We start from the raw sequence: 26,498 nt of genomic DNA, 5'->3' as shown, positions 1-26,498 counted from the left end.
TAATACATTACTGTAGTTCACTGTCTGTTGTTCATGGTGACAGTCTTTTCGAAAGAAGAAGGAAGAGCGTACATCGTCGTGTTAAACAACGTTTATTCGGTACTTTAATCGTAGGAGTATCCATGCTGCTGCACGATATAAATAGGAATTGATAAAACTAGCTTCAAACTGGAGCGAGTGTTCGCTTATCTAAAGGTTTAGAATATCAAATGTGATGGCGTTGACTGGAGTTTTGCCGATAAAACGATATCATATTGTTCGAGCTGCACGTCCTAAATGTGCCTTCTACTGCAGCTTTTGGTAACAATTTCGATTCCGCACCAAGCCGTCCCTCTACTACTGGGGGGTTTTGCCAAAGCGACGCTAGTAAACGTTCTAAAACTTTTAATGTTGGTTTTTAAAAATTTGCCACACAAGTTGCGTTGTCACTATATTTTGTTATAAAATTATTCCTTTTCTCATCAAATACATGTAAGGTTCTATTTAAAGATCGTAAAACAGTTAAAAGTGTCATTGCGTTTCATCACGTTGGGTTGTGCTTGGTTCTAAAGAGATTATTTAAATTCCATTCTGCGTTCATAAAGGATTAAAATCACTAGTTTGCACTTCGAACGGTGCGATATTTAGGGGAGGCGTGCGTATTTTTAAAACGATAACTTCTCGAGCAATGCGCTACCTTAAACCCGTCAAATATTCTACGCTTATCCGTCAATCGGTAGCGTTCGGTGCGGCGTCTGCTAGCTCAACTTTGTGGCTCTATAAAAGAAATTCGATTCGATGCGATCCGATTCGCTACCCATAGGATTATGTTCGGTTTCTGTATTCCTTCGTTTCGATACACACACACACGTTTGTGTTTGTTTATTTCGTGCAGTTAAATATCATTCTACCCGCTTTGATTCGTCAACGACGACCGTAATTTTCTTTGCTGACCTTTACAAAAACGAAACTGCCCCACAGCGATAAGTGGTTTACACGTCTCCTGCTAAACATACGATGCTACGATAAGGTAGTACGCGAGAAAAAGAAATAAATTATTCAACAAAAAAGAGGACCTAATAGAAACAAGCGATCAACAAACTTTTCTTGCAGGGGGCCGGGAGTAACGGAGTGCGAAATTTATAGTTTAAAAAACCATCGCTTTAACGAAGAACAATAACCGGCGTTGTGGAGAATTTGAAAATATCAGCGAATACATGAAAACCTGCTCTCACTTCGCATCGTTCGCTGACCGTCTTCCGTGATTTCGTATTTGATATCGAACTCGCGTTTCATCACAAATTGCCTTACATACTAATGCTTGCCCCTGCTCTTGCCCATTCGTTCGTCCGTAGTGTCATATTCCGCGGTTTCCTGCATTGCAACATCCTTTGCGGCCGCCAGTCCTCCATCGACACTCCCCATGCGTTTAGCGCACCTTCCGGTCAGACGCCGCCAGCTTCGTTGGCAGCGAATCCTCCCGAACGATCGCACGATGCCTGGGGATGCTGTTCGCGTGGAAAACCTTAGGCCTCGAAGAATCAGTTCTCGTACTCGAGATAGTCGAACGTGTACCGCGGCTGGAATTCCTCCGTCAGGCGTTCCGGTTCCGTTACCGGCAGGTGGCACACCTTGTTGTGGCAGATGTACGCCGTCGGCATGTTTTTCACCATCTTAAAGTTATCGAGCGATTTGCGCCGCCGCTCGATGTGAGCCGGCTGGTCGATCTTCAGCGGTACGATGATCATCCCCGGCACGTAGAACTCTCGCACGGAATCGACGAGTGCGGTGGCTTCCTGGCCTTCCGGGCCGACCACGATGAGCGTGTTGCGGCCCTGTTCTTCGAGCAACGCGGCCGACATCATCTCGGGCAGCACGTAACCGAACGGGGTTGTGTGTGCGAAGAAGTCGAACAGTGTGCGGGCTTTCTCCTTCAGTCGCTCCTCTTCGAAATAGTCGCTGAGCAGCAGGAGATTGTGCGCCGCTACACTGTTGCCGCACGGTTCCGCTCCGTCGTGATCTGTGAGTCAACGGAGTCATGGATTAGTCAGGCGTAAAGCGTTCTTCCCTTTTACGACCGGTCAAAAACGTACCTTCTTTCAGTCGAACGGCCACATTCGGGGAATTAGCTTCCGAGTAGAAGTAGGCACCATTTTTCGGATCCCAGAACAGCTCGTCTTGTATGTCTTGCAGCTCCTTCGCCCAGTGCAGCGCGTGCTCATCCAATGAGGCCACGTAGTAATCGATCAGTCCTCTGATCAGGAAGGCATAATCATCTATAAACCCATAGATAGGACGCTCTCTGCAAGGGGAAAAAAGAAATGACTTATCGACGTCACGAATACATTCGATTTGGTATTCACTTACGAAGCCAAAGACTCATCTTCTCCACCACCGTAGCACGATCGCAACAGCTTCCTGGCTTGGACATCGTACAAGTGCGCGCGGATAAACTTCACGAGCTCGGCGGCGGTGGCAAGGTACTCGCTTCTTGCCGGCGCGTCCTTCACACAAGCCAGCTGCGCCAAACCGGACAGTACGAGCCCGTTCCAAGCGCAAATGATCTTCGTGTCCAGGTGAGGCCGCGGTCGCTTGTCGCGCACTTCATGCAGCAGTTCGTTGCCGACCTTCAGCACTCGCTCCACCAGCTCCGGAGTCGTTTCGTACTTTTCTGCCGTTTCTCGCACTGATCCGTACACGATGAGGATGTTTTTGCCGAGCAAGTGTCCGTGCGGATCGCTGCTCGGTTCCACATTGCCCGTTTCCTGCACGTCGTAGTGGTCGGCAAACACGGCCACCGGATCAACCGAGCCCAGCTCACCAAACTTCGCCACATTCTGCTGCAGAATTTCCTTTATCTCATCGTACGTCCATGCGTAGAAGGCACCCTCGATTTTTTCCTCGCTTTCAGCCGTTGGCAGCGAGTCGGCATCCTCACCGCTGTAGAATCCTCCCGCAGGGTGTCGCAGGTCCTTGCAGAGGTATCGGTAAGTTGCATCCGCAACGGTTAAATAGCTCGGCTTGCGTGTCAACCGGTATCCGTTCGCGTACAGGGACAACAGTTGACCCTGATCGTACAGCATTTTTTCGAAGTGCGGCACGTGCCACTTCTTGTCCACCGAATAGCGAGCGAATCCACCGAACACGTGGTCGTAAATACCACCGGCGGCCATCTTATCGAGCGTATTCAGCACCACTCCCAGTATCTTATGTTTCGGCTCTTGTACGTGCAGGTGAAACATCAGATTTAGTTTCGAAGCCTCGGGAAACTTCGGTACTCCAAGCGAACCGCCCCATACCGGATCGTAGTTCCGCTGGTAGATGTTTACCGCCTGTTTGAACTTCGCCTCCAGTGTTTCGATGTTCGTAACGTCTTCCACCTCGTCCATGCGCTTCTGATCGACGTTGCGCCGGATTGCCTCAATCACGGAGCGGCCCGTTGTAACGAGATTCTCCTTGTCGGTGGACCACTTGTTTGCCAGCTTCGTGAGCACCGTCGTAAAACCGGGCATTCCCCAGCGATCCATTGGAGGAAAGTATGTCCCTCCGGTGACCGGAGCCAGGTCCGGCGTGAGCCACACCGACATCGGCCATCCGCCAGAACCGTTGATTAGAAGTATGAACATCATGTAAAGTTTATCAATGTCCGGCCGCTCCTCCCGGTCCACCTTGATGTTGATGAAGTGTTCGTTCATTATCTTGGCCACCTCCTCATTCTCGAAGGATTCCTTCTCCATCACGTGACACCAGTGGCAGGTGCTGTAGCCCACCGAGAGGAAAATGAGCTTATTCTCGGCCCGTGCTCGCTGGATTGCTTCGTCACCCCACGGGTACCATTCGACGGGATTGTGCGCGTGCTGCAGAAGGTACGGTGATTTTTCCTGCTTCAGGCGGTTCGTAAATTTCGGTTCCTTTTTGTCACCCAAGGCAACGCTGCCACCGCTTGATTTAGCGTCCATGCTGCCTCCCGCTGTTCCCTTCGAATGGTTCGAACAGGCACTGAGTGGCGTCGAATAAGCAGATCGTTTCCGTACCGCGAAAGGACGATTGGGGCGTTGCGTAATGCCGTGAATGATCGCGAGAGGTTCAATTCGTCGTCCCAAGCCGATGCAGCCAGTTCACAAGGGGATGAAAATGAGCATGATTATAAGCTATGAAAAATCGATACCAACCGTGCGCGTACACAGGTAACGGAGTAGGCGACGGTTTGTGCACTTACCGTACTTGCGTGTTGCCACTCGTCGATAAGGGATGCGATTGCTGACGCCGTGGGGACGACGTCGGTGAAGGAATTTGATGCAGTTGCAGCGAGTGGGTCGTAGAAAAATGGCAACAGTCAACTGCCAGGTGATGGGCACCTACGAAGCAACTGTTCGCACCGCCGGTACGAGGAACTTTGCGAAGGTTCGTGGATGTGTAGCAACGTAAATAGTTCGCTAACGGGATCCTAACGACGCTATGCAACATAGCATAGGCTCCTAGTGGCCCCGAATCCGCGATCGAGTGCAAGCGTTGTATAGAGTGAATAGGTTAAAAGATTAGGCCCTACTTCTGAACGCTTGTACCCTACGACGCAAGTGTTACAATCGATTGTTTTACTGCACTCGTGCTGTCAGGTCGCGATCACTGTGCGTTGTTTATATGTTACGTTTTCCAAAAGCTCGAAACCTAAGCACTCACAATTTATAAAGATTTTTCTAATGTCTGTCAATCAAACCGGCAACAATTGACCACTTTACACACTGGTATTTCGTAGTTCCGTGCAGTTAATCGCGAATTTTGCGTTTTTGCCACTTTTCTGTGCGTGTGTGTTTGCAATATTTTTGTTTTGTCAAAACCAATTGGCACATTGTATTTTGGTGTTTTGGTTTATACTGTATAGTTAACACTGACCGTCATGCAATCCGCGAACGATCTATTGGATGACACATTTGATTTTAAAATTATGCAAATAAAAGCAAATATAAATAACTTTTCCTTGGATAGAATCAGTGACCAACACATCAAGCTAATTAATAATACCACAAAGGAGAATGTGCCCTGGACGATAGCTTTTACTATAAATTTTAAAATTCTACATGAAACAACGATGATAACAGCTTCAGCTGAATAACGTGATCTTCTTCTTTCGTGCTTTACTGACCGAAACTAGTTTTTCGGGATCAAAAAATGTTCAATCCTGAAACCGGATCCGCGAGCTGCCGGTGTCATTAATTACCGGCTTCACCATCACACCGCAAAGAAGCAAAACGAAATATCACGCGACAGTATGCGGGAGAACGAAATTAAATCCTCCCCGAATGCTGCGGCTCTGCCGAATGGAGCCGTTTTTCCTTGACTTTGCACGGCACAAAGCCATCCTCAACGATAGACAACTTATTAGCATAAAATATTGCACCCGGTGCCGGACACCAAACCAAACACGGCCGTTTAAATTCTACATAATGATAGGTGGTTCCTGTGACCACGGCCAAGGGGAAAGCCATCACCTTTCGGCGAAGTGATGGAAAACTTCACCCTCTCGAATGCTAAACCAATCAAATGTACCTGATGGTCGCAACACTATACAACTTTTAATTTCGTTGATCTTCAACCACGGGCGGTGGTACGCCCGTGGCGAAGAGAAATGCTGGTAATAAGGTGTGAGGCAGCAGGGATGCCCTTGACTCGACCGGCGAAGATTATGGTAATTTATTGAACCCACTGAGCTTTTTCCTTCCAAAAATAACAACCTCTCGGAGCAACGGACCTGACTTTCGAACGATCAGCGTGTGCAAGGACAGTCGCAGCAAGCAACTGTATTGCAGAAGATCGCTAGAAAGCGGCGCGAAAGAGCCACCTCACGAACGATCTGGTATACATTGAACAATCAGCGGGAAATTAGAGTCTTGCATCTAATCTTCATACTTGACACATGCAGTTACCCAGCAGTCGATGCACCAATGCCGACCAGGTAATCAAATGAAAGTTATCGGAGCTGATTACCGGGACCGGATATCAGAAAGCTTGCATTAATGAGCTTAACGAACTTTGGCGCCTCTTCCAAGTGAGGTGCAAGTGCAAATCAGCGAGAGTGAAGGCAATTTTGCTTCCATTTTGTTTACCATTTTGATGCTAATTTAGACGGACTAATCTGCATGGAATTCGTGAGCTTGCGCCACAGATGGAAAAATTAAATTATAAATATGCAATTTATTCTTTAAATTTCAATGCTACTTATGCTACGAATAATGATATTCATCATGGAGGATCATCAACCGGAATAGTTAAGCAACTCTTAACAAAGATTCCTTCCTCTGTAGTTATTCGTGACATTTACCCGCCTGCTACGATAAACCACATCCATTATCTCCGAGGACTTCTATTGTTTGATGGCTCGAGCAAGTTTGCAGCTATGTTTAACACCTCGGTGAATGTGGCGCTACTATTCGTCGGTTCACCTATTCTTCAGATGTGGTTTACAGCGAGGCGTTCATAGTAATAAAGCCAAGCAGCAGCACTGCAGAAGACCCAGCTACAAACCGACGGTTTAGATTTATGGACTGTTTCCTGCAGCAGTAAACGGGCAAAAGGCATCGTGAAACTCCCCATGAAAGCACGGCCAGTTCAAAAGGTGGTTCAGACAATTTCTAACCACAAGCATATTGAGTAGATCGTTAGGAAAACATCCAAAGCATGCTGTGACATAAATTTTGGGATACAGACACGTGGGTAGACTCATTAGCCTTGCTCAAGAAAAAGCTCTTTTTGATGTACGCTTCGAGGTACTATGCGTGTAACGATTATTGCAGCTTTGCTTTTGATGACCTCATGGGACTACAAAGTAGATAAAACAACATAGCAACGGGTACTGAAAAACCACCAACAAACGTGCCCTCCAATGTCTGCAAGATCTGTGACCAGAATTCGTTCAAGGTGTTGTGAAGTGATCCACTGATTGGCCAAGTTCACCAAGCCGAGCAGAGGGTCATCTGAAGAGGGTCATCAGCTTTACTAGCAACGATCAGGTGGACATAACCAAGGTCTAGTGGATGTTTGCATCTGCAAGCACATGCAAATATCCCGCCATTTCTGTTTCTTATTATTAAGTTTCGCACAAGACGGAAAATAAAACACAAAGCGATTTGTTTAAACGGTGTTGTTGTTATTGGTTGATCTTGATTTTTCTTATCCGCATTTTTTTTGATGTTTGTCTCTATCGCTCTATCTCTCTGTGTGTTTCTAATTAAGTGTAAAAAGTCAACATTTGTAACATAGTAAAAAAAAAACAAACAAACACGCACACGCACACCTTTCCGTAGCACAAATGTACGAAAAGAGCTTATACATAAGAAATGTCAGTTGGCACCTTCGTGGAAGAATAGCCAGCACTCGGCAAGTCGTCCTCTAGAGGTCGTCATGTTAGTCTACCGAAAAGAACCACCGATCGGTCCCTCTTCCAGCCGTTGTTTAGACCTTCTCTCTCTGGAACGGAAGAGCTGTCCATAAAGAAGCAAGCGCCGCGACCGGAACGCGGAATCGGAAACCGGATCTGAAGAGATTGTAGTGCTTCTAATCTGCAGTAGTGATAGGCTTCTGAGGGAGATGTTGAAGAATGGCTCCGATCGACTCCACGATCCACAGTTGCTGCTTAGATCTGGCCAACCTGATCAACCTGAGACTGCAGGTTGGTGATGACCTCACGCGGGACCTGATCTCCGAGCAGCTGGAACAGATCGACACGCTGGCTGCCGGGGATGGATTCGAGGGCGGCCACCTGGATGCCCTGCTGGACACCTTGGATCTGGGCGTCCTGCGGGATCAGCTGCTGGGATTGTGCCTGTCGGATAGCTTCGTCCGTGAGTGCTCCACCGTCACGCTGCGGGGCAGCCAGGGCCAGGGCAATGACGGCAAACAAGCAGATAGCAACCTTCATGATGGAACCTGCAACGTGTGTAAGAGAAAAAGATCGAAAAAAGTGTCACAGACAGTGATTTAATCCGCCACGGTTCTTCAGCAAAGTCCACGAGATGCAGTCCTCTTCCTCAGTAGACTGAAAGGTGCCAAAATAGCTGACAATTACCCAGCTAGCTAGCGATATTCACACCTTCACAACCTTTTCGAGCCCGAGAGAGCGTGAGCCCCGGAAAAGTGAAGAAAATTGGCACCCTTTCTCATCGGCAACCCCGCAGAAGGTGGTGACACCGATCGAAACCCAGGCTAATCGAGCGGATCGCAGACAACCGTGGATAGGAGGGCTCGTTTCGTAATCGAGCATTCGAGAGTGGCGTTCACCTCCAGGGCTCACCGCGCATATCTTCCTTGCCGGCGATGGTCCAACGAACAAGAAAACGAACAAAAAGAACTCCACACCAAACGAAAAAAAAACCTGTGTTTCTTCCTGCGATCGACATGCCCACAGGGTGCCTCTGGCTTCTGTCCACAGCTTGCGTGTGGATTGGGCTTCTTCGCTGCGAGCTAGCGTTTCTTCGCCATCTCAACGTTGGCCACGAGTGACTCCTTTTCCTTTCATTCGCCTCTCGCGGGGCCAAACACAGCATCTTGGCCCCGGGTTCGTTCCCTCGCTCACTTAGCCCCAGGGGGGGGCGCACGAAGGCACCCGCCGGAGAACGGAGTTAACAATTTCACTTTCGATGGCATTGGATTTCCGCGCCACCATTTTCGACCCGATTCCCGGTTCTCGAACGTCCAGCCACCGTGGGGCCCAGTCGAACGGCGGTTAAAAAAAGAAAGACAAACTCAACCGCCGTGGTTACGCGTCGTGGTTCTCCATAACGGTGTTACGTTGGGATCGTGGAGATCGGTTGTTGGAGGTTTTCTTTTTCGCGCATCGACACAACGTGCGCATTGAGCAGCGTCATTAATAACGCGACCGTAACGTGCATTGGCTGCCTTCGGCCATTGCGCATTGGCTCACTATCTTGACCTCGGTTGTACACTTATTCCGAAACCACGACGCTTTTGCGTCCACGATCCTAACATCTCGGATCTCGGACAACTGATCTACGGGACACACAACAGTGGACGCTTACCTTGTGACAAGTCCTGGGGACGTTTCGACGCTACGAGATACGGTTGTGACGGCGCACGGTGCTGGCAAACGATTAAAGTGTTGGCGCCAGCGGTGCGGTTGGTTTTATATCTTCGATCCCCACCACCGAACCGGGCAGCGGGCTACTTGGCCATGTTGGCTGGGGTTGGGGGGCAACCCATCCAGGCCGCATGCTTTTCTTTCTCCCATCGCACTGTCCCATCGTCGGTATGTTCGTTTGGTGTGTGCTTTTTTTTTGGTTTTGGCTTTTTTTAGACTCCCTTCCCGTAGGCATCGCTCGGTAAGCTTCCTTCGCTTACAGCCCATTTGAATGCTAATGATGCGTCTGTCTCTGGTATCCCTCTGGGTTTTTGGGTGGAACCCTAGGCGAATATTGATCGTTCTTCGCGTTGGGGATGCTGGAAGGTGACACTCATTTAACTCGAGCCACAAGAAATGCTTCGCCCGTTTAATGTCGCTGAAGCCTCAAAGTATCTTCTAAAAATTTTATGATATATTTTAGCAAGGATAGTAAACTTCTCAGTAGGGTGCTTGGCACGAGAATCGGTCTTCGCGTCAATAGATTGATAAAGACATCAGTACCCGGTGGATATCTTTGCCCGAATCCTGTATTAACATTCCGAAACAGGTTTTACTTGTGTTTGCTCACGCTGAAGAGTATCGCAGATGATTGATGCGAGCGCTGCTTAAGTGACAAATTCAACATGTATTCAGCGTGTGGCTGTGCTGATGGATGAGTGAGGATGAGGCTAGTAATACTGGTAGTTAGCATCTGATTGAGCCGCCATGTATGATCAGCACGGTAGCTATCATCGCACACGACGACGAGTGTACGATTGGTCGTGATTCACTCAACTGCAGTTACTCAACAAACGTATTCATGATATAATTGTGCAGCTTATTACCGAATAGCCTTCGAGATAGGTTTTTCGGAGATGCACGTTCAACGCTTCCCAAAGGTAATCATGATGCGAAGTGGAGAATCTTCTCGATGCGATGCGATGCATTTAGTACAGCACGTTGTACTAAAACAGCATCAAAGCAAGCATGCCATAATCGGTTTGGAAGACTTCAGTCGCAGTATTAGCTATGGGTTTCATTTCCCCCAAAAAGCTTTTATGCAAATGATTTTCAAAAAAAGCTTGATGCCTCGTAAATTGAATGATTTTAATATAATAATTAACATCATTGAAAATATTTGAAGAACAATGATTCTCTATGTGTACTAATTCACGTTCTGCAATCAAATTTCATAGACAGCCTTCTATCGTTTAAAAGTTTGCCTATGCCTGCGTTGCCTATCATTCTTTCTTTAGCACTCTTTTACTGTTCTCAGAAGGTAACGATTTTGATTTGAACAGGTTTGTGCTTTAATCCGTTCAACTTGATTCAGACATGAAGAGCTTCTTCAGCTCTTCTGCACTGTGGAAAACTGTTAAAAAGCGTGCTGCAGGTTGTTTGTGTCTAAACTCTAAACGAAATATTTGAAAACAAAAAAATTAATCAACTGCAATCAACATCATGCCACTCCCCAATTTGCATAATCATAAATTTTGCAATGCAAACCAAGAAACTTTGCAATGGATTTCGAAAATTTGTTGTAGATTTTCATTCATTCGACACTGTTTCGTACTTACTTCCAGGCAATTTTCAAGCAACTCAATCATATAAATCATATAACATATGGTTGTATGAATTGTGGCTCAATTTTTACGGGAAACGTTCTGTAGCTCGATGCGGAAATAAAAAACAACGTGTGTTGCGACAATTCAAATTCGTTATATTTTCACACTAGCCCATTAGTGTTTGTTGCTATATTGCTAAAACCGACGACAGCAGAACGAACGGCGGAGTTGTGCCAGATGTTGGGAGCACCTCCGGGATGTTATTGTGCCATCCTGCCCCGCTGCCGTCGCGCTTAAGGAGAGATCGCTTTCACTATTGTGTTTTGGTCTTTACACGTGTGGTACTAAAATAGCTTACTTTTCTAAACACTTGAGTAAATCCTTACACTACAGACGCACTTATAGAAATTAGAAATAAAAGTTCCCTAACTGCTGCATAATCCTGTTAGCATTGTCCTGAGTCATTGCGGGGTCAGTAATCGAACCGTGTTTTGGGCCAGCACACTGGCGGTTCCACTCTGGACGCGTCACGTTCCCCGGGCTGGAGTCGGTGACTTGACCGGAACCGAGCGCCACTGCCACTGCATCATGTCATTCCGCAAGTTTCCGCCATCGATCGTATCGTCCGTGTTCCATAGCACATGCCGATGATCAACGTCCTTCGCAGGGTTCCAGCAGCCAGCACGATGGCTTAGAACCGGGCGAGGGATTCATCCACGCTGCGCTGCAGCTGCGGGTACACCTGGGGTGCGTCAAGCGAGACGACAACCTGGTCAATCGAGACGGGCTGGTTGAACGGTACGTTCTCGAGCTTGTTCACGAGTGGGGCCTCCTGGATGCCAAGTACACGCTCGTTCGGCAGAACGATACGCTGCTGCTGGGCACGCTGGTACGCCTCGGACCAGAATTGTTCGCCGTTGCTGTTTGGCCTTGCCAGTGCCACGGCCAGCACGGCAAGGAGACACAAGACGACCTTCATCTTTACGGTGGTTACTGCACAAGAACGAGAAAAAAGAAACAACACAACGGGGGGATGAGATTCACGTTACGACACCGGTACGCACGTGTCCTCGGGCGGCTTTGCGCCCAACAAACGAAGAAGCGGCCGCAGCCAACACCTACCTGTTCCGGAGCGGTTATCCGAAACGATAGAACAGCAGCCCGCCGATAGGTGGCTTTATATGAATCTCTCCCCTCTACCGAAATTCTGTCGTCCAAACCAGCCCCGGTTGAGGTAAGGTGTCGCGAGAAGACAATAAAAAAAAACTCGTCCCCTTTGGGTGGAGCCAAAGATTACCGGTCCTGGTCGCTTCTTCGCGTGCGTTTATCATGGTGGTAGTGGTGGTGATGGAAGCTGGCCAAATTTCAAGCTTTGAAACTGAAAACTAAACCACCACCCGGCGAAAAAGTGACACTCCATGGGCTTCTGGTGGGAGACCGGAGACGATGCTGGGTAATTTGCATCTTCGAACGCACTGGCAATTAGAAGAAGACGAGCCTCAGGCTAAGCGATCACCGATCACCGATCACCGGTGTTCGGGCGGAGGAGGCCCCCAAATCGTCGATTAAAGGAACGTTCTCCGGCGATGGAGATCAGTTCTGGTGATATGTTTTGCATACGAGAGTGGGCTGATCGCTCGATAGCATCCCAAACAACCCCAAGGGAAGGCGCCTGTTTCGAAGGCGAGTTCAGAGTGTAGGTTTTTTGTTCACTCTTCCTGCGATATTTCAATCACTCTCATTCGCTTTTTTCTTCATCTCCCGCTCCACTGCCAGTTCGCGAGGTTTCTGTCGTTTTGTTTGTTTGTTTGCAGGCGGTTTTTTTTTCTCGTAGGATATATTTTTGTGAAAACTTAATGTGCCGCCGCCCCGGATGGAGGTATTCAACCTTGCTGCCTTTTTGGTGTTATTTTAAAAGGTTTTTCGGCTGCTCACCCGGGAAGCCACCGTCGGGGACACAGTCGCGCGAAAAGCGAACCGAGCAGACAAAGTACGCCGAGGTTGTATTTCTGTCTTGCTCTGAAAACTTGTTTCGATCTTGCATAGGTTCAGCGGGTTGCCGATTGCGGGTTGCGAGTGGAAAAACGATAAAACCTTGCTTCGAATATTCGCCATGGTTTTTTAATTGTGCGTTCCTGGAATCGCGAATCGAATCCAGCGAAGTCCTTTTCGCACGTCTGCCACTGCTGGGAGCAATGTTCTCAGTGCAATGCCCAAGCACGCTTAATGATAGGAAGCGAATCGTGGGAAAAGAAGACAACTTTTAACTCGCAATTTAAACATTTGTCAAGTGACATCATAAGCCAGCATGTAATATCTATAGAGGGAGACATTAAACATGATTTTTTTTGCTTTGCAAATAATTTTGCTATTTTTATTGTTTTGTTTTGGTATGAGTATGCCCTATAACTATAAAAATAGATAGATTTAAGATTTTCTTAATTTTTTTAAATGTTATATTGCAAAAATTATTCATTTAACTATTCTTTAAAAAAATTAAATTTAAATCGATACTAAAAGTAAAATGTGCTTTTACCTTGCATAGTAAAGTTACATTTGGTTTAACATAAATGAATAATAAACTGCTCAGTACACTTATCGTTAAGATAAAGCATTACACAAAACCGTGTTCTGTTTAAAACATCCAGCCAACACATCATCTTCAAAGATCGCTCGGATGACTTTTATTGTGAACCCCGACACTTTCTATTGCCTCTCTGTCCAACGCACACCCAAAATCAAGGAGAACAGCATCTTCCAAGCAGACGGAGCTCCGAACGCGAACAGCACGGCGCGAGTTAAATTTGGACCCGTCCGCAACCGTCCGATTTTATGAGTTTTCCATCTGCTACAAACTGGTTTTACTGCTCGAGGGGGAAGAATTTCGATACACCTGAAAAAGACAAACGGCCAGCAGTAAAAATTTGTACCACCATCATCCGATCCCCGTGGTCACTATGCTTCGGGAAAAATCTATAAAAAGCCAAAGCAGTAGATGTGCCGCAGGTTCTTAGTGTTGGGGGTTCTGCATATTTTTTGCTGCATTTCACTGATCGCCGATTGCTGCCGTCGATGGTGCTGCTTCTTCTTGTGGCTGCTCGAGCAATCGAATGATTGGAGCTAACTCGATTGGAGCCAACTCGATTGAAGCTCCAATATGGAGCAAAAACTAGACACTCGATCTTGATAGCGCTCCCGCCCGTCAGGAGTCCAAATTTTACGATCCCTAATCGCATCCAGTTTTCTCCGCATGACATCAGCCGCCATCGGTCGTCAGGGAGACAGACAAACAAACACAAAAAATCTTATCTTCATAATTGACCTTCAAAAGCACGAACGTGAAATAAAGCCCGATAAAGCCGGGTGGATTAGTAACCACCAAAATGGCATGCTCCAAATTGTGCGCACGGTTGCATAAGCGCGGTAGACGCCAGAGGAAACCCGAACAAACGCACGAAATAGTAAATCCCACCCAGCGCAATAAAATAATACGCAACCGCCACCGAAATCCATAAGCTAATGTTTGCGATACCTCACCTGCGTTCACAATTACAGTGGCTCCCACCTCGAGGGGAAGGGATATTCGACGCAAATATCGCCCCTTCCACGATCCCGGGTGCGCTAATGAAAGAAATTTTACAGTGAACAAAATCACCTGCGTGGAAGGAAGTGAAGTAAGAAAAAACAGACGATTCAATGGTAGCATAATCGATCGCCAGTACGTAAGCGGGTCGGCGCGTCACGATTTGCCTATCGAACATTGGGCTGGCGTCGGAAGCGCATGCGTTAGTGCATGCGTGCGTGCAATTATGGCACGTGCTGACAGCTAACAACGCACCAAACTGGCTATTGCTTTCGTTGGTGTGCAGGCTCACAAACGCGAGCAGAACAGTGCCACACGACCACCACTGTAGGGCGCTAGTGGAGCAGTGTGCGTACGCCATTGGAGTTGTGTTCCTTCGATCGATCTCGTACGTCGATCACGATCCGAACAGTGATAAACTGTCAACTTTCACTCTCATTTTTTCCCCCGAGACGTTTCGACAAGCTTCCGTTCCGGGGGCGGTTTTACGCTGACCGTGGGTGAAAACGGAGGAACAGTTGAAGGCACGTTTTCCGCTAGCAGAAGTGGCGGTGGTTGGAGGTTGTTTTGCGTTTTCATCCCACCCTGCCGCCGGTGTCGAAGCCTGCTGACCGATCGATGGACCATTGCCATCGCGATCATCGACATTGCGCTGATGTTTTCAAACGATTTACTTTACCCTCAGCTTCAAGAGAAAATATTTGCTAGGTTATGCGCACTGTTTGTGAGGTCACAATCTAGTCCACGGAAGTGCGATGGGTGTGGGTGAAAGATGTCTTCCAGTAAATAAAAAAATTCCGTTTTACATAGTATAGTTAACATTATCATGCTTTAGCCGAATGTGAGAATAAATGAACATGTAAATGATTTCTAAGAATTGATTGATCATTGTAACATTTTAAAACGCCAAGATAAAGCCCAAGAACACGTATGCGTTAAAATCATTCCGATGCGAAAGACAAAAAATATACGAAAGACTTGGGCAATAAAAGAAGCGACGAACCTCGACAAACAACTTTTAGCGCCTAAATGTAGGCAATTGTGTAGCATACTCCAACATACCATGTGGAAAGCCTTTGTACAGGGGTTTTCCACTCGCTTATACTTTATCTCTACCTAGTAAACTGTTCAATGCAATTGCACAACGCTGCAATTCGAAAGCATTCGGATAAATACGATCATAACAACGTGGGTTCTTGTTGCAGCTCTCGTACCTTCGTAGAAATATTTATTCCATTCCGCGTAATCCATACGTGTGTGTGTTTGTTTTTTTTTACAGTTTGAATAATATTAAATTCACTAACTAGTTACGCCACCTAGACTGCTACGCTCTTAGGCATATTTACTGCACGTAATTGTAGTTCGTATTCCTACGCTCAACAGACACTTGTTAAGGGACTAATGATAATTAGTGTGGCATTGTTATAAATTTTATAGAATCGTGTATCGGATACTAGTAAAACATATTTTCTTTGAATAAAAAATGCTTCCTTCCCAACTATTCCCAACGTACTGGAAATGCACTAACCCTACGGATGCATGGCCCCCGGTAGTTTCATAGCCAGCAGGCTGTTTGCTTGCCTTGTGCGTAAGACGGACGAATGTGTAATCCATCCGGTCATCCCAACGACACCGTCCCGCAGGGAGACTTCCATACAGATAACGATATGACTTCTGGTTCCACGTTAGTTCCATTATTTGCGATAACATTAGTCTTAATCCTATGAAATTCGCTTCATCCCGTTCTAATCCAACACATTGCGCGTTGTCTTATTGAGGAGCTTTTTGCAGGAAATGCATTCCCTTTTTTTTTGTCATTTTAATCCATCAAGGGAATCAAGGGAGAGAAAAATGAGTTTTCAACACAACAGTTGGAGTGGGGCCCTTGAAACGCTCGATGGCGCACAGACCGTCTGAATGGGGGTTGGTGCAAGGATCAGCGGAACATAAATAGCATGATATTTAATAAATACGTACTCGCTAGCGCCTAAACACAACAGTCTCTTAAATGTAAACTAAAACCGGTACGCATGGCTTGGACTCGCGAATTTTGTTTCCAACAATTTTGCGCAACTTACTCGCTTTTCTGGGAAAGTCCGCGAAGGATGCAGGGATCGTAGCTGAGGCGGTGTCCCATTGTTACCTTCTTTATCACATACCGGCCCATCTACACAATGATCTTCATCGTTTCATATACCGTACAGCGTACGCCTTATCGATTCCACTCCCGATCCCAATTACATTGTAAAGTACGCAACTATATGTCGAATTACGTGAACCGAACGATTACGGGTTCGTTTGTGCTCGAATAAATAATTTGCTGAAAGTTCCGTCAGAATATCTCACCCAATCAGCCCTCCGTGCCTTATGCACACACACAACCAGCACCGATGATCGGATGAAGTTGAATTGCGGGATTGTATGGTTTAAGGTCTTCGTTCAGTTTGGAGGTTACCTCGTGAGGAAATCTTAAATTGCATGGCACTTAGCGGATGGTCGGAAATGCTTCATCAATACCACCGGCTTGGTGAATCCGTAGCACTGAAAAGGCTGCAACGTTCCGGTGAACGTTACTGCGCAAAAGTATTGGCTCGCAGAGTGCGCGATCGAGTTGCTATGCGAATGGAAAGTATAACTGGCACCTGGTTTGCTGGCCGACGAGATATTCCCAGCCACAACCAACTCAGACACTCGTCAGCGTAGGTGCCTGCCCGCTTCCGGTGGCATCGCGTTCACTCGCGTCGAGCTGTTGCACCTTTTTCGGGATGGCTTCATCGGCGGTGGCGGTGTTTTCGTCCTCGTCGTACTTCAAACTCTCGACGTCGTTCTTTGGGTTGTGCTTCACGCTGTCCGATTGCTCGTCTGTCGCGCTCGACGACGATGACGACGCCGCTGCAGGTGAGTCGATGTCGAGTGAGGACTTTGCTGATGATGCCACTTCTGGCTCGGACGGTTCCGCGGATTTGCTATCGTCCTCGTCCTCCTCGGAAAGGCTTTCCACCTTCGATGACGATCGTGCCGTTGTGGACGTGTCAGATCCACTACCTTCACCAGTTTCGACGTATTCTTCTGATCCCAGCTTTAGGACCTGATAATCTCCAGGTGCACTGCCACCACCGCTCGCATCCTGATCTAGTTCCTCCTCCGAAGAATTGGAAGCACCACCCGTTCCGTTCGTTCGTTCCCATTCCGGGATCAACAACGGTTCTCCGGGTGCCCTCAGTTGAGGCAACGGATCTTCCTTCAACCAGGCGGGTGAGTTTGAGGATTCCTCCTGACTAGAAGGCATCCCTTCAGTAGTAACTGCTTCTGCGCCAGGATGAGCCACCGTCGAGCTCGTGTTGCTCTTGAGTTCGAGCACTTCCGACAGGATCTTTTCCTGCTTGGCCGGATCACCGTTCTTTGCAGCTGGTGCGTGGTGTTCCATTTCCTCCATCGCAGGTTGATCGAGCTGTGGTAGGCTAAAGTCTTCCGGGATCGGTTGGAACCCGGGATGAATAAGCTCGTGCTCGTTGTCCTCGATGTAGGTTTCGTGCTGGGGTGCAAGTTCATCCGCCACTGGAACCGGATGGCGTGGGATGTACGTATTTCCGGCTGTCGACGTCTCCTCTGAACCTATTCCATATGTCGGACCGTGTTCTTTTACTTCTTCTGACGATGTATTGGGTTCTTCGGTGAAGAAACGAGTTTCGTAGATCATCCCATCACCCGAAGCTTCCGAGCTTAGTGACGTGGAAAAATCGGATAGTGTAGTACTTCCTTCCTCGGAACTGCTGTAGGACGAGCTGGAAACACTCGCAGCCGCCATTGTCGTATGCTCTTCAGACTGCTGCAACTTAGCCGGCTCTTGCGAGGCTCCCATGTGTAGAAACTCTTCCTTACTGACGGAAAGTGGTTCGCCCTGCTGTTGAACGGTCGTATCGTTGAATTCCACCGACACGGTGCCTTCTCCCGGACCTTCGGTGTACAGCTGAGTCTCAAAAATTTCCTCCGAAGATGCACCACCACCGGCCAGCTCGGTCGATCCCGAGTGATACACCGTTTCGTACGCACTGCTAGAGTCCGCTTGTGTGGAAAGCGTTTCCTGCTCCTGCTCAGCCGACTGATGCAATTTCAACTTCTTCGATGACTCACGTCCACTGGCCTCACCGACGGTAGGCAGGTTCCGCTCAGTGTACATCTCCTGATCGTACACGGTGTCGTCCTCACCACGCTGCAGCCCTTCGACCTCTTCCACCTGTATCACGGTGATTGGTTTCGGTTGGTTGTGGTCAACGATGACCAGCTTGTCGCCAATCTGCACCACTGCCGGTAGCGCGTTATCCTGCTTCGATGGCTTCACGTTGCTCTCCGACACCAGCTCTTCTTCCGGTGGTGGTCCACTGGTCGATGGAGCCAACGAGGGCGTTTGGGTGGTGGAACTGAAGCCAATGGAAGGCGACCAAGTGGATGAGTCAGCGATTTCCTTCACATCCATCCATTCGTCCGACTCCGACAGGGTCGATGACATCGCACCGGCTGTCGATGATTCGCTCGAGTCCAGCCGATTTTCCGCCGAGGTAGCTTTAAGCGACTCTTCGCTCGCCTGCGAGTCCTTGCCCTCGCTTTCCATTTCCGGTCGCATACCGTCACCGTCGGTGTGGCGGACAATTTTCGTTCCATTCTCACCATCGTCGTCCGGTACGTGCACGTCTAGGTGCTCGAGGTTTACGAGTTCCTCGCTCTGCGATGTCGATGTTTCCGTTTCACGACTCGCTGCCAATTGTTGCTGTTGCTGTTGTTGCTGCTGTTGTTGCTGCTGTTGCTGTTCTTCCGCACTGGGGCGGTTGTCGGTCAGACGGATTTCTTCCGGTTTGGTGATTTCTTTGATCTTGATACCGAGTGGGTTATCGTTCGACATCACCGGAGTGACCGGTCCGTTGCCGGTAGTCGACGGTTGTAGTGTCGTGGTGGTCGTTGCCGTCGTCTGATGCTTTTGATGTCCGGTTCCTGCGAGGTCCTCGGCTTCGTACGCATAGTTTCCCTTCACCTCGTTCGTTTCCTCGTCGTGCCGTTCGTTACCGGAAGCGCCATCCTTTGTGCCAGTGTCCGTAATTTTGAAGTTTTCTGCAAGCGTAATACACATGTTAGTGGAAAACCAAGGATGCTAGCAATGCTGGAATTCTGCCCTTTTGGAATCACTTTGCCAAACTTACCAAGCGGTGGACAGTTGTCATACTCCGGGCAGCATCGACCGGGAATGTATTTCGGGTCGCAATCATTGCGTTTGTAGCAGCTCACCTCACTGCACGTTATTTCGCCACCTGAAAATGCAATGAAATGGTCGTTAATTCGCTAAATTCATTTACCATCAATTGAACAATAAATTATCAACGCTATCAATCTATAATTTATGAAACCTTTGCTCTATGGTGCAGTGCATCAATATAGGACAATAAGGATAATGTTTTGCCTAACTAAAATATCAATTGTTTGATAAAACTATTGATGTAAAACTGATGATGATATGTCCTGAACTTGTTTAATATTTATTTGAACAAAGGGGGCTCTTATTTGTGGAAAAATGATTTATCTTACCTTGACAGTAACAGGCTCGGCATGGAGTGTTCGGGTCGAAAACTTTCTCGCCGTTGGCGTACGTCTTGCCATCTCGCTGACATTCTGTCGTTTCATCGAGGCATGAAAGTAATAAGCAAGCAATAAAGACCGATCATTGTTACTTTTTTCCCGCAGACGGTAAGAATGCGCAACCGAAAAGTAGTGCATCTTGATAAAAAAAAACCCTCCATCTCAGGCAAGTGCATCGAAGTGCATCGTGCCGGCCCCATTTGATCCCCTGGGGCGACAAAATCTGCCACAATCCGATGGCCTGCGATGACCCAGACGGGTCCTGCTCAACCGCATTCATATACGTACCACACTGATAGTCTGGGCAGCATTCGCCAGTCTTCTGAATCGCCCGGCAACCGTGCTTCTTTTCGCACGCAATCGAGGTCCGGTCGACGTACGCACCATCGTAAAGGCACATGTCACCGGTCGTTGCTATCGGACAGTGCAGCACATCGGTCGGTCAATCGGCCACAGGTGGTGCGCGAAAATGGTCGTGCGTGGAAGAGACGGAAGGAATTTTAATGAAAGTTTTCACTTTTATCAAGCCAAATGCAGACCGCGCGAAATCCCCACCCCTCCAGGCGGCTGGTTGACGTGCTAGCGCCACCTGGTGGGGTGGACACGAACTCGTCAGCCTGGCAGGAGGGATGATGATGGTGAACGGTGTTAAGACTTACCGTTGTTGGTCGCACCATTGCCTGAGGCTTCTGAGGAGGTTGTTTCTGGTGCTGTCGGGGCTGAGGCTGCGTTGTCTACATAAATCTCGCGGATCATACGGCGCGATCGGATCACGGGTCCTGGATCGGGAGCGAGAAAAGATGAAAATTGTCAGATAACTGTTAGGTTTGGATGACCGATGGTCGGCGATGAACAAACAGGTGGCTGTAATTCTACAAACGGCCCCAATTCATCTACTAGTAGTGCCTCTTTTATCCTATTTTTAACAGCAATATTTTGGGGATCTCCTAATAGATAGCGAAGTGCATCAACTAATCTGCACTAGCAAAGGCGATAATCTACCCTATCTGGTCTAGCTCATGTGAAACTACTTTGGCCGCCACGTGTCAGTCTGAATATGATTCAGCCCAGACAGATGCAGTTAGTGAATTTGTTGTTCTAATAACGTTATCTAAACAAGCGATCTAGCGATCTTCACTTTCCCGCCCGATACTATTCCAGCTCGTGTGGCTGTAAAGCTATTTTTGAATTGATAGGCAGCCTGATGAATTTCTCATGCGATCATTCATCACGCGAGCACTCTCACTGTTCTCAGTGCTCGTTGCTCAGTAGAAGCTGGTGTTGATAGGCCATTGAGAGGTGTCCGCGGTTTTACACGATCCCACAACACCCTGACGCTGCTGTTTCCAACCGTTAACCAACTATTGTGATAACACGCACCTGTGGGTATTTAATTCACAATTCATTGCCGTAGTGCCAACATCGGTGTAATGATGTCTTCCATGCGACGCGATCACCCGCAAGTGATCATGCATGTTAAAGGTTCTCGGTGGGTAAAACAAAAAAAAACACCCTAATGTGTGTAACTTCCGCAAAGTAACAGAGTGACTAAAAATAGCCGTATGACTCCCGGTTTGCGTTGTCTGTTAGGTGTTGAACCGAACCAGACCGATCTGCAACTGTTTCCAAGATCCGGTTACTCGCGCAAGATGGCTCGGTTAGCTTTGATTGGTGTAGGCTTTCAGCCGGTGAGGGCTGTAATTTTCCCTAATCACAATTACCGACGATCGTGGCCAATGGCGGATGTCATTGGCCACAATGGGGGAGGCAGAAGAGAAAAAAACTAATCGGGAAGCCTGACGGACATATCGAAGCGGTGAGATCATCCTAACGGATGGCGCAGGGCGTCACGGCGTGATCCGATATTTGCAGAGTCACTAAATGAGCCCAGGGCACCGTACAATGCAGTACACACGATACGAACGAAGAAACAGCCGCAGAACCGTACCTTCTCATCTTTGCATCCGCAGCACCTAGGATGTGAGGTGGTCCTGAACCACGCGGGTTCAATTATAAAGCGGGTTCGGAATCCCTATCGCTCGCCGAAGATCGATTGCTCAAATAGAGACCCCCGGCAGGCGCGTTTAAGTCACCGGTGCCGGTTTCTGCAAGCTCATCTTCGCGCAACTTTTGCGTACGGTTGCTGATGATTCCCATCATTTCACGCGGCAATTATCCCCGTCGTCTGGTGGAGGTGTCCATCCGGATGCGAACCGTTAATGGTCGGCCCGGGACACGGGGAAGAAAAACATCCATCGCGGGAACAAATAGTCAAACACAAGCCATCAGGTTTAAACGCATTCGCGGGTGGCATATTCACAGGATGCACCGAGACTGGACCGAGAGACTGCGAGTGACCATGAAGTGTGATTGCAAATAATACGCCTGGCCGATGACAAATAGTTTGGCCCGCAACATCGCAAAAGCCAACGCACAAACAATCCTGCTCGTGGTCGGGATAAACAAACCGCCAGAACAAAACAGGCGCACGCACGTAAAAAAAAGGGCTCAAACGCGGTGGGCATAAGAAAAAGGGCGGCACGTTTCGTTTGGAGGGAAATTGATGCTCTGCAGCACCTTCGAGTGGGGCCTCGCGGTGTCGCCTTCCGGTGTCGCATGCGTCTGGAAACTCATTAATCAGAGATCATGGTTCGAGCAGCCTTCCTCTTAAGAGCAAGGATCAATGTGCGCAGCATGATTGTGGTAAACAGTCATCATTCAACCGTCAATCAGGGTGGGCCATGGAGTCGTGTGAATGTTAGTTGACACTTGCTTGTGGTCGTGTTTATGCTGCAAACGATGCTATTTGCAGTGAGGCACATCAAACCGACCGCATTTGTGTAGCTTGCAAAAGAAAAAGCCTTTAGGTTGGGGTCACACTTATCGATCATTTACTTCGTATCCTGGAAACATTTCCATCTTATAGGTGTAAGAAAAGAGACTCTGATTCGATCGAGTCAACACTTCAATGGCTTTTCTACCTTTTTACTTCTAGAAATGGACGTCTTGTTTGAATCCTTATCTTGCTTGACTTTTCCCGATAAACGTTTCATCAAACAGGCACATGAAAATGGGTCGAAACGAGTGGTTGCATAATAATTACTCGGTCACATGTTGTACCCAACGCTTGCATAACTGCATCCTTTGACTTTTGACATTGACCGCGGCACCATTGGCCTTAAGACGTTCAAACCACGAGCCTGAATATCCTGGAGTTGAAGCAGCCATATTGGTCGGTGGGTCAGCAAACCCCTTGCAGCAAATTGCTGAACTTTGCGTTCAACAGCCACCACCCCGAAAACGTGTGGAAACAGGACACCCTCTCACACCAGCCAGCCAGCAAGTCACCAACCCCTATCCCCATTGCCACCATTTGACACGACCAAACGCGACATCCGGACGTCATCGTCCTCTGATGGGTGGTTAGAGATAGACACTGGCATTTGCATAATTTGCATTCCTCTTTCGGTTGCCACCTCTGGCCCGCGTGTGCGTGTGGGCGCCCGCGGTGCGATAGGGGTGCCGTGTTAGTTTTCCTTTTTCCATTCCACCCCAAGGTTACGAGGCCAGCGGCGGGCTAGCTGTGGACGGCCCTCCGGGTTGTGGCTTCTTGGGTTGCCGACTTAGCTCGAGGTGGCAATAAAAATGCAACAAGAAACCGTTCGGGAGGGTGTTTAATTTTTGTTTCTGGTTGTTGGGGAAGGTTCAGGTTTCAGCACCGGTCAGCAGCTGTTTTCAAGCTCGAGCTAAACGCACGGGGTTTCTTTGTGGCGCGCTGATGATGATGGAAGCGACGTAGCCCCGGCCCGTCGATCGATTTTGCTGATTACTGGTGCAATTTGATGAAGGGTTCGGTGTCAATCGCTAAGCCAACGCGAGAACGGAACGAAAACGACGTTGTATGAATGGGAACCCTTCGCAAACGAGCCAAGGAAGAGAAACCGTTCGAGGCGTCCTCTTTCACTTGGTGATAAACGATTTTTAGTGACCACCAGGGTTGAGGAGGAAACAAATTACGCAAGCAAAATGACCGTTGATGTAACTTTATTCCACTTTGCAACACCAACCGATAACTGCACCGTTGCGTTGCGGTTGCGAAAATGGAGAATAAATATTTACAATACTGGTTTCGTTTTTATCTTTCGGTCTTATTTTGTATCGCCTTGGCACCCTCGAGCAAGTCGTAGGTGGATGCATTTTCAGGCTGTAAAAAGAGTGACCATCGGGGAGGATGCAAAATTCCCGTCTGAAAACATTTAATACTTGTCTGATCTTCGTAGCGATCGAGACATTTAAGCCACACCAAACGAGGTTCGGGAAACACCGCACGTTAAAATCAGGTTGTACTGGCGCCAGCATTCCGAGCCTTCGAGGAATTGAACATCTCTTTATGTACAAATCAACCTTGTCCAGCAAGCGAGCGTCCTTGCGGAAATTCCGTACAGCAAAAATGTTTGGCGCTTGTGGATCACTCGTACCTCGTTGTCACGAGATAATCGTGGGACTATCCAGCCCGTTGAAGTACGTCCAGCTACCGCATAATCATGAGGTCAATCTCAAGGTCAAACTCCCCGCCTCCTACACGTGATCGTGGGTGCGTCGGTACAAAATAAATTAAATTCAACCGGCCGTGGCACGTTCGTCCTTACGGCGCGTGATGCTGTCGGTATTTCCCAGAACCCTGCCAGCTCGTTGCGAGAACCCCCGAAAATGAACCTCCACCATCAGGTCCGCAACGGCAATCAAATCCCCGGTATGGTCGCATGGCGCACGGAAGCGAAAATAATTAAATTGAACTCTTCATATCGCGCACGTCACCTCTACCGGAAGCTCAAGCCCCGGGGACGCGTGTCATTGGATGGCCTCTAAGCGAACTGCCTGGGCGTTGGCCGTTTTGCCAAGCCGACCCGAAGCAACCGAACCTTGGGGCTCCGCAATGGCGCAGATCGTGACATGCCGTGACAATGTTTCCGAATTTAGGCGACCCATCACACACCGGTTGCCCCGGGCCGGTCATTATCATCGGAGACGAGCCGCGTGAACCACGCGGACGGATGTGCCTTGCAAGCGTAATTAGCAAACATCGAGCCCTAGCGGGCTGTTGGCGCGAAGGCTAGCCACTCGGGACCGACAGTCGGTGGCGTGCCGACAGGGACAAAAGGGTTTGATTCTCGTGGGGACTCGCGTTCTTTTCGCGTTTGGTGCAGAGAGAGAGAAAAAAAACCACGACCCGGACACGATATATCGGGGCGACATCGACAATGGTCTCGTGGCAGTGAAAAACAAATAATAAAAAATAGAAAAAAGAGAGAGAGGAAGAAAAAAACCAATAAAGCACCTCTAAACGGCACATAAATGAGGACGCCCTCCGTTTATAGTGCCGGTTTTTGTGTTTGACTCGGTACCCTGGGAGGGACCCGGCATCGGTTCAAGGTCACCACCCGCGAGCTAGCCTATAATTCGCGGTCCAAACAAACCCAACCACCAACCGGGCCGCATCTTTCCGATCCCGCCCTCACGAGGGTGGGGGACATACATAAATTCTTAAGCCCTCCCCCACCCAACCGGTGACCGGGGGTGACAGCATTACGATGGCCGTTTGGCGTGAGGCGGGCGAAGAAGAAGAAAGAGAAAGAAAAAAAAACAACACAACGCCAACTCAAAGCCCCCTTTTCGCGGTCGGTTCGCGGATCCAAGGATGCCGCATTCCTAATGGTCCCATCCGACTGACGAACGGCCCGTTCGGTGCGGTTAATTGCATTCGAATTAAGCATATTTCATCCGGGCGTGAGTTACGGGCTAATGCAAACGCAGGATGTAAATTATTCACCACTGCCCGCGCTGTGGGCTGAAGTGCAGAAGCCGGAAATCGATAATGAATGTGTGATGAAACTGAAAATTACCCGTCGACCGTCACGACAGTCTAACGGGTAGACGGGGTTTTCCTTTCTTTTTTTTGTTATCCCGAGCGTGGGTAACTTGGATGTGTTTTAGTTTTTCTCCCCCTTCGCAACGAATTTCCCGACCGCCAGTTTGATAAGCAACGCCTACTTTAACACTCGAGCCTTCCCCCAGGGCGCATTTCATTAGCGGTTCAAGACGAACAACACAAACGGCCAATTAAGTTGTTTACCGGTTCACCGGCGAAAAGGCTGCACTCCCACACGAGGGGAAGCCACGTGCCAGGCGGCATAATCCGCCAGGGGGCGCTAATTTGCCATTTTCTCAAGCGCGTTGAATCGCACCGAAACCGAGCTGTGCGGTGCGATGAGAACGCCCAACGGGTGGTGAAGGCGCGCACTCACTTTTCTAATTTCTATTCGAAATCGAACCGATCGTTGCGTGACGCTGGGCACAATTACTCACCTGTCTGGACGATGGACGCCGTGAGAAGCAGCAGCAACATCGTTGCACCAGGCACTAGACGCAGGCATCGGGCTTGTGGCCGGGTGGTCGGCTTATCTGTGGGGTCCATCTTCGTTGGTTTCGTCGAGTGGGTCGGTGTTGGATCTGGAAAATGGCACGGGGAAAGCGCGCACGACAGAGAGAAAGAAAGAGAGAGACCGGAGTTTAGATGTGGGAATTGCGATATACCCTTTGGGTTTGCTGTCGACCTGGGCCCGGTTGTGGC

At 48.5% G+C, this 26,498-nt stretch overlaps 3 protein-coding genes across 3 annotated transcripts; all 3 read right to left on the bottom strand.

The window, feature by feature from the left end:
- Window positions 1-76: 76 nt before the first annotated feature.
- LOC128723350 (spermatogenesis-associated protein 20) lies at window positions 77-4,446 on the bottom strand. Its single transcript, XM_053817079.1, has 4 exons — window positions 4,199-4,446; window positions 2,347-3,978; window positions 2,073-2,281; window positions 77-1,999 (listed from the first exon to the last, which is right to left on the bottom strand). The coding sequence occupies exons 1-4, from the start codon at window positions 4,444-4,446 to the stop codon at window positions 1,521-1,523; spliced, it is 2,568 nt and encodes an 855-aa protein (XP_053673054.1). The 3' UTR covers window positions 77-1,520.
- A 2,730-nt stretch (window positions 4,447-7,176) lies between these two features.
- On the bottom strand, window positions 7,177-9,071 carry LOC128725581 (uncharacterized). Its single transcript, XM_053819334.1, has 2 exons — window positions 9,012-9,071; window positions 7,177-7,902 (listed from the first exon to the last, which is right to left on the bottom strand). Exon 2 carries the CDS (start codon window positions 7,892-7,894, stop codon window positions 7,610-7,612), a length of 285 nt encoding a protein of 94 aa, XP_053675309.1. The 5' UTR covers window positions 7,895-7,902; window positions 9,012-9,071; the 3' UTR covers window positions 7,177-7,609.
- A 6,375-nt stretch (window positions 9,072-15,446) lies between these two features.
- On the bottom strand, window positions 15,447-26,273 carry LOC128725179 (probable serine/threonine-protein kinase kinX). The gene is made up of 6 exons (XM_053818903.1): window positions 26,234-26,273; window positions 20,527-20,646; window positions 20,156-20,281; window positions 19,817-19,900; window positions 19,435-19,542; window positions 15,447-19,345 (listed from the first exon to the last, which is right to left on the bottom strand). The coding sequence occupies exons 1-6, from the start codon at window positions 26,271-26,273 to the stop codon at window positions 16,923-16,925; spliced, it is 2,901 nt and encodes a 966-aa protein (XP_053674878.1). The 3' UTR covers window positions 15,447-16,922.
- Window positions 26,274-26,498: the final 225 nt, after the last annotated feature.

This window comes from Anopheles nili, chromosome 3 (genome assembly GCF_943737925.1).
Source record: "Anopheles nili chromosome 3, idAnoNiliSN_F5_01, whole genome shotgun sequence".
Lineage (NCBI taxonomy): Eukaryota > Metazoa > Arthropoda > Insecta > Diptera > Culicidae > Anopheles > Anopheles nili.
Note: the sequence above shows the minus strand (reverse complement) of the source record. Positions and strands in the feature narration are given on the sequence as shown.

Excerpts from the sequence above, each read along its gene's own strand:
- LOC128723350 (XM_053817079.1), bottom strand. The coding sequence starts at position 4,446 with ATGTTGCATAGCGTCGTTAGGATCCCGTTAGCGAACTATTTACGTTGC. Across the intron at positions 3,979-4,198 it reads AGTGGCAACACGCAAGTACG|TGCCTGTTCGAACCATTCGA; the intron begins GTAAGTGCACAA and ends GACGCCACTCAG. Across the intron at positions 2,000-2,072 it reads GGCCGTTCGACTGAAAGAAG|ATCACGACGGAGCGGAACCG; the intron begins GTACGTTTTTGA and ends GTTGACTCACAG.
- LOC128725581 (XM_053819334.1), bottom strand. The coding sequence starts at position 7,894 with ATGAAGGTTGCTATCTGCTTGTTTGCCGTCATTGCCCTGGCCCTGGCT.
- LOC128725179 (XM_053818903.1), bottom strand. The coding sequence starts at position 26,273 with ATGTTGCTGCTGCTTCTCACGGCGTCCATCGTCCAGACAG. Across the intron at positions 20,647-26,233 it reads GGCGTCCATCGTCCAGACAG|GACCCGTGATCCGATCGCGC; the intron begins GTGAGTAATTGT and ends CTCCCGATCCAG. Across the intron at positions 19,346-19,434 it reads TGACAACTGTCCACCGCTTG|AAAACTTCAAAATTACGGAC; the intron begins GTAAGTTTGGCA and ends TTACGCTTGCAG.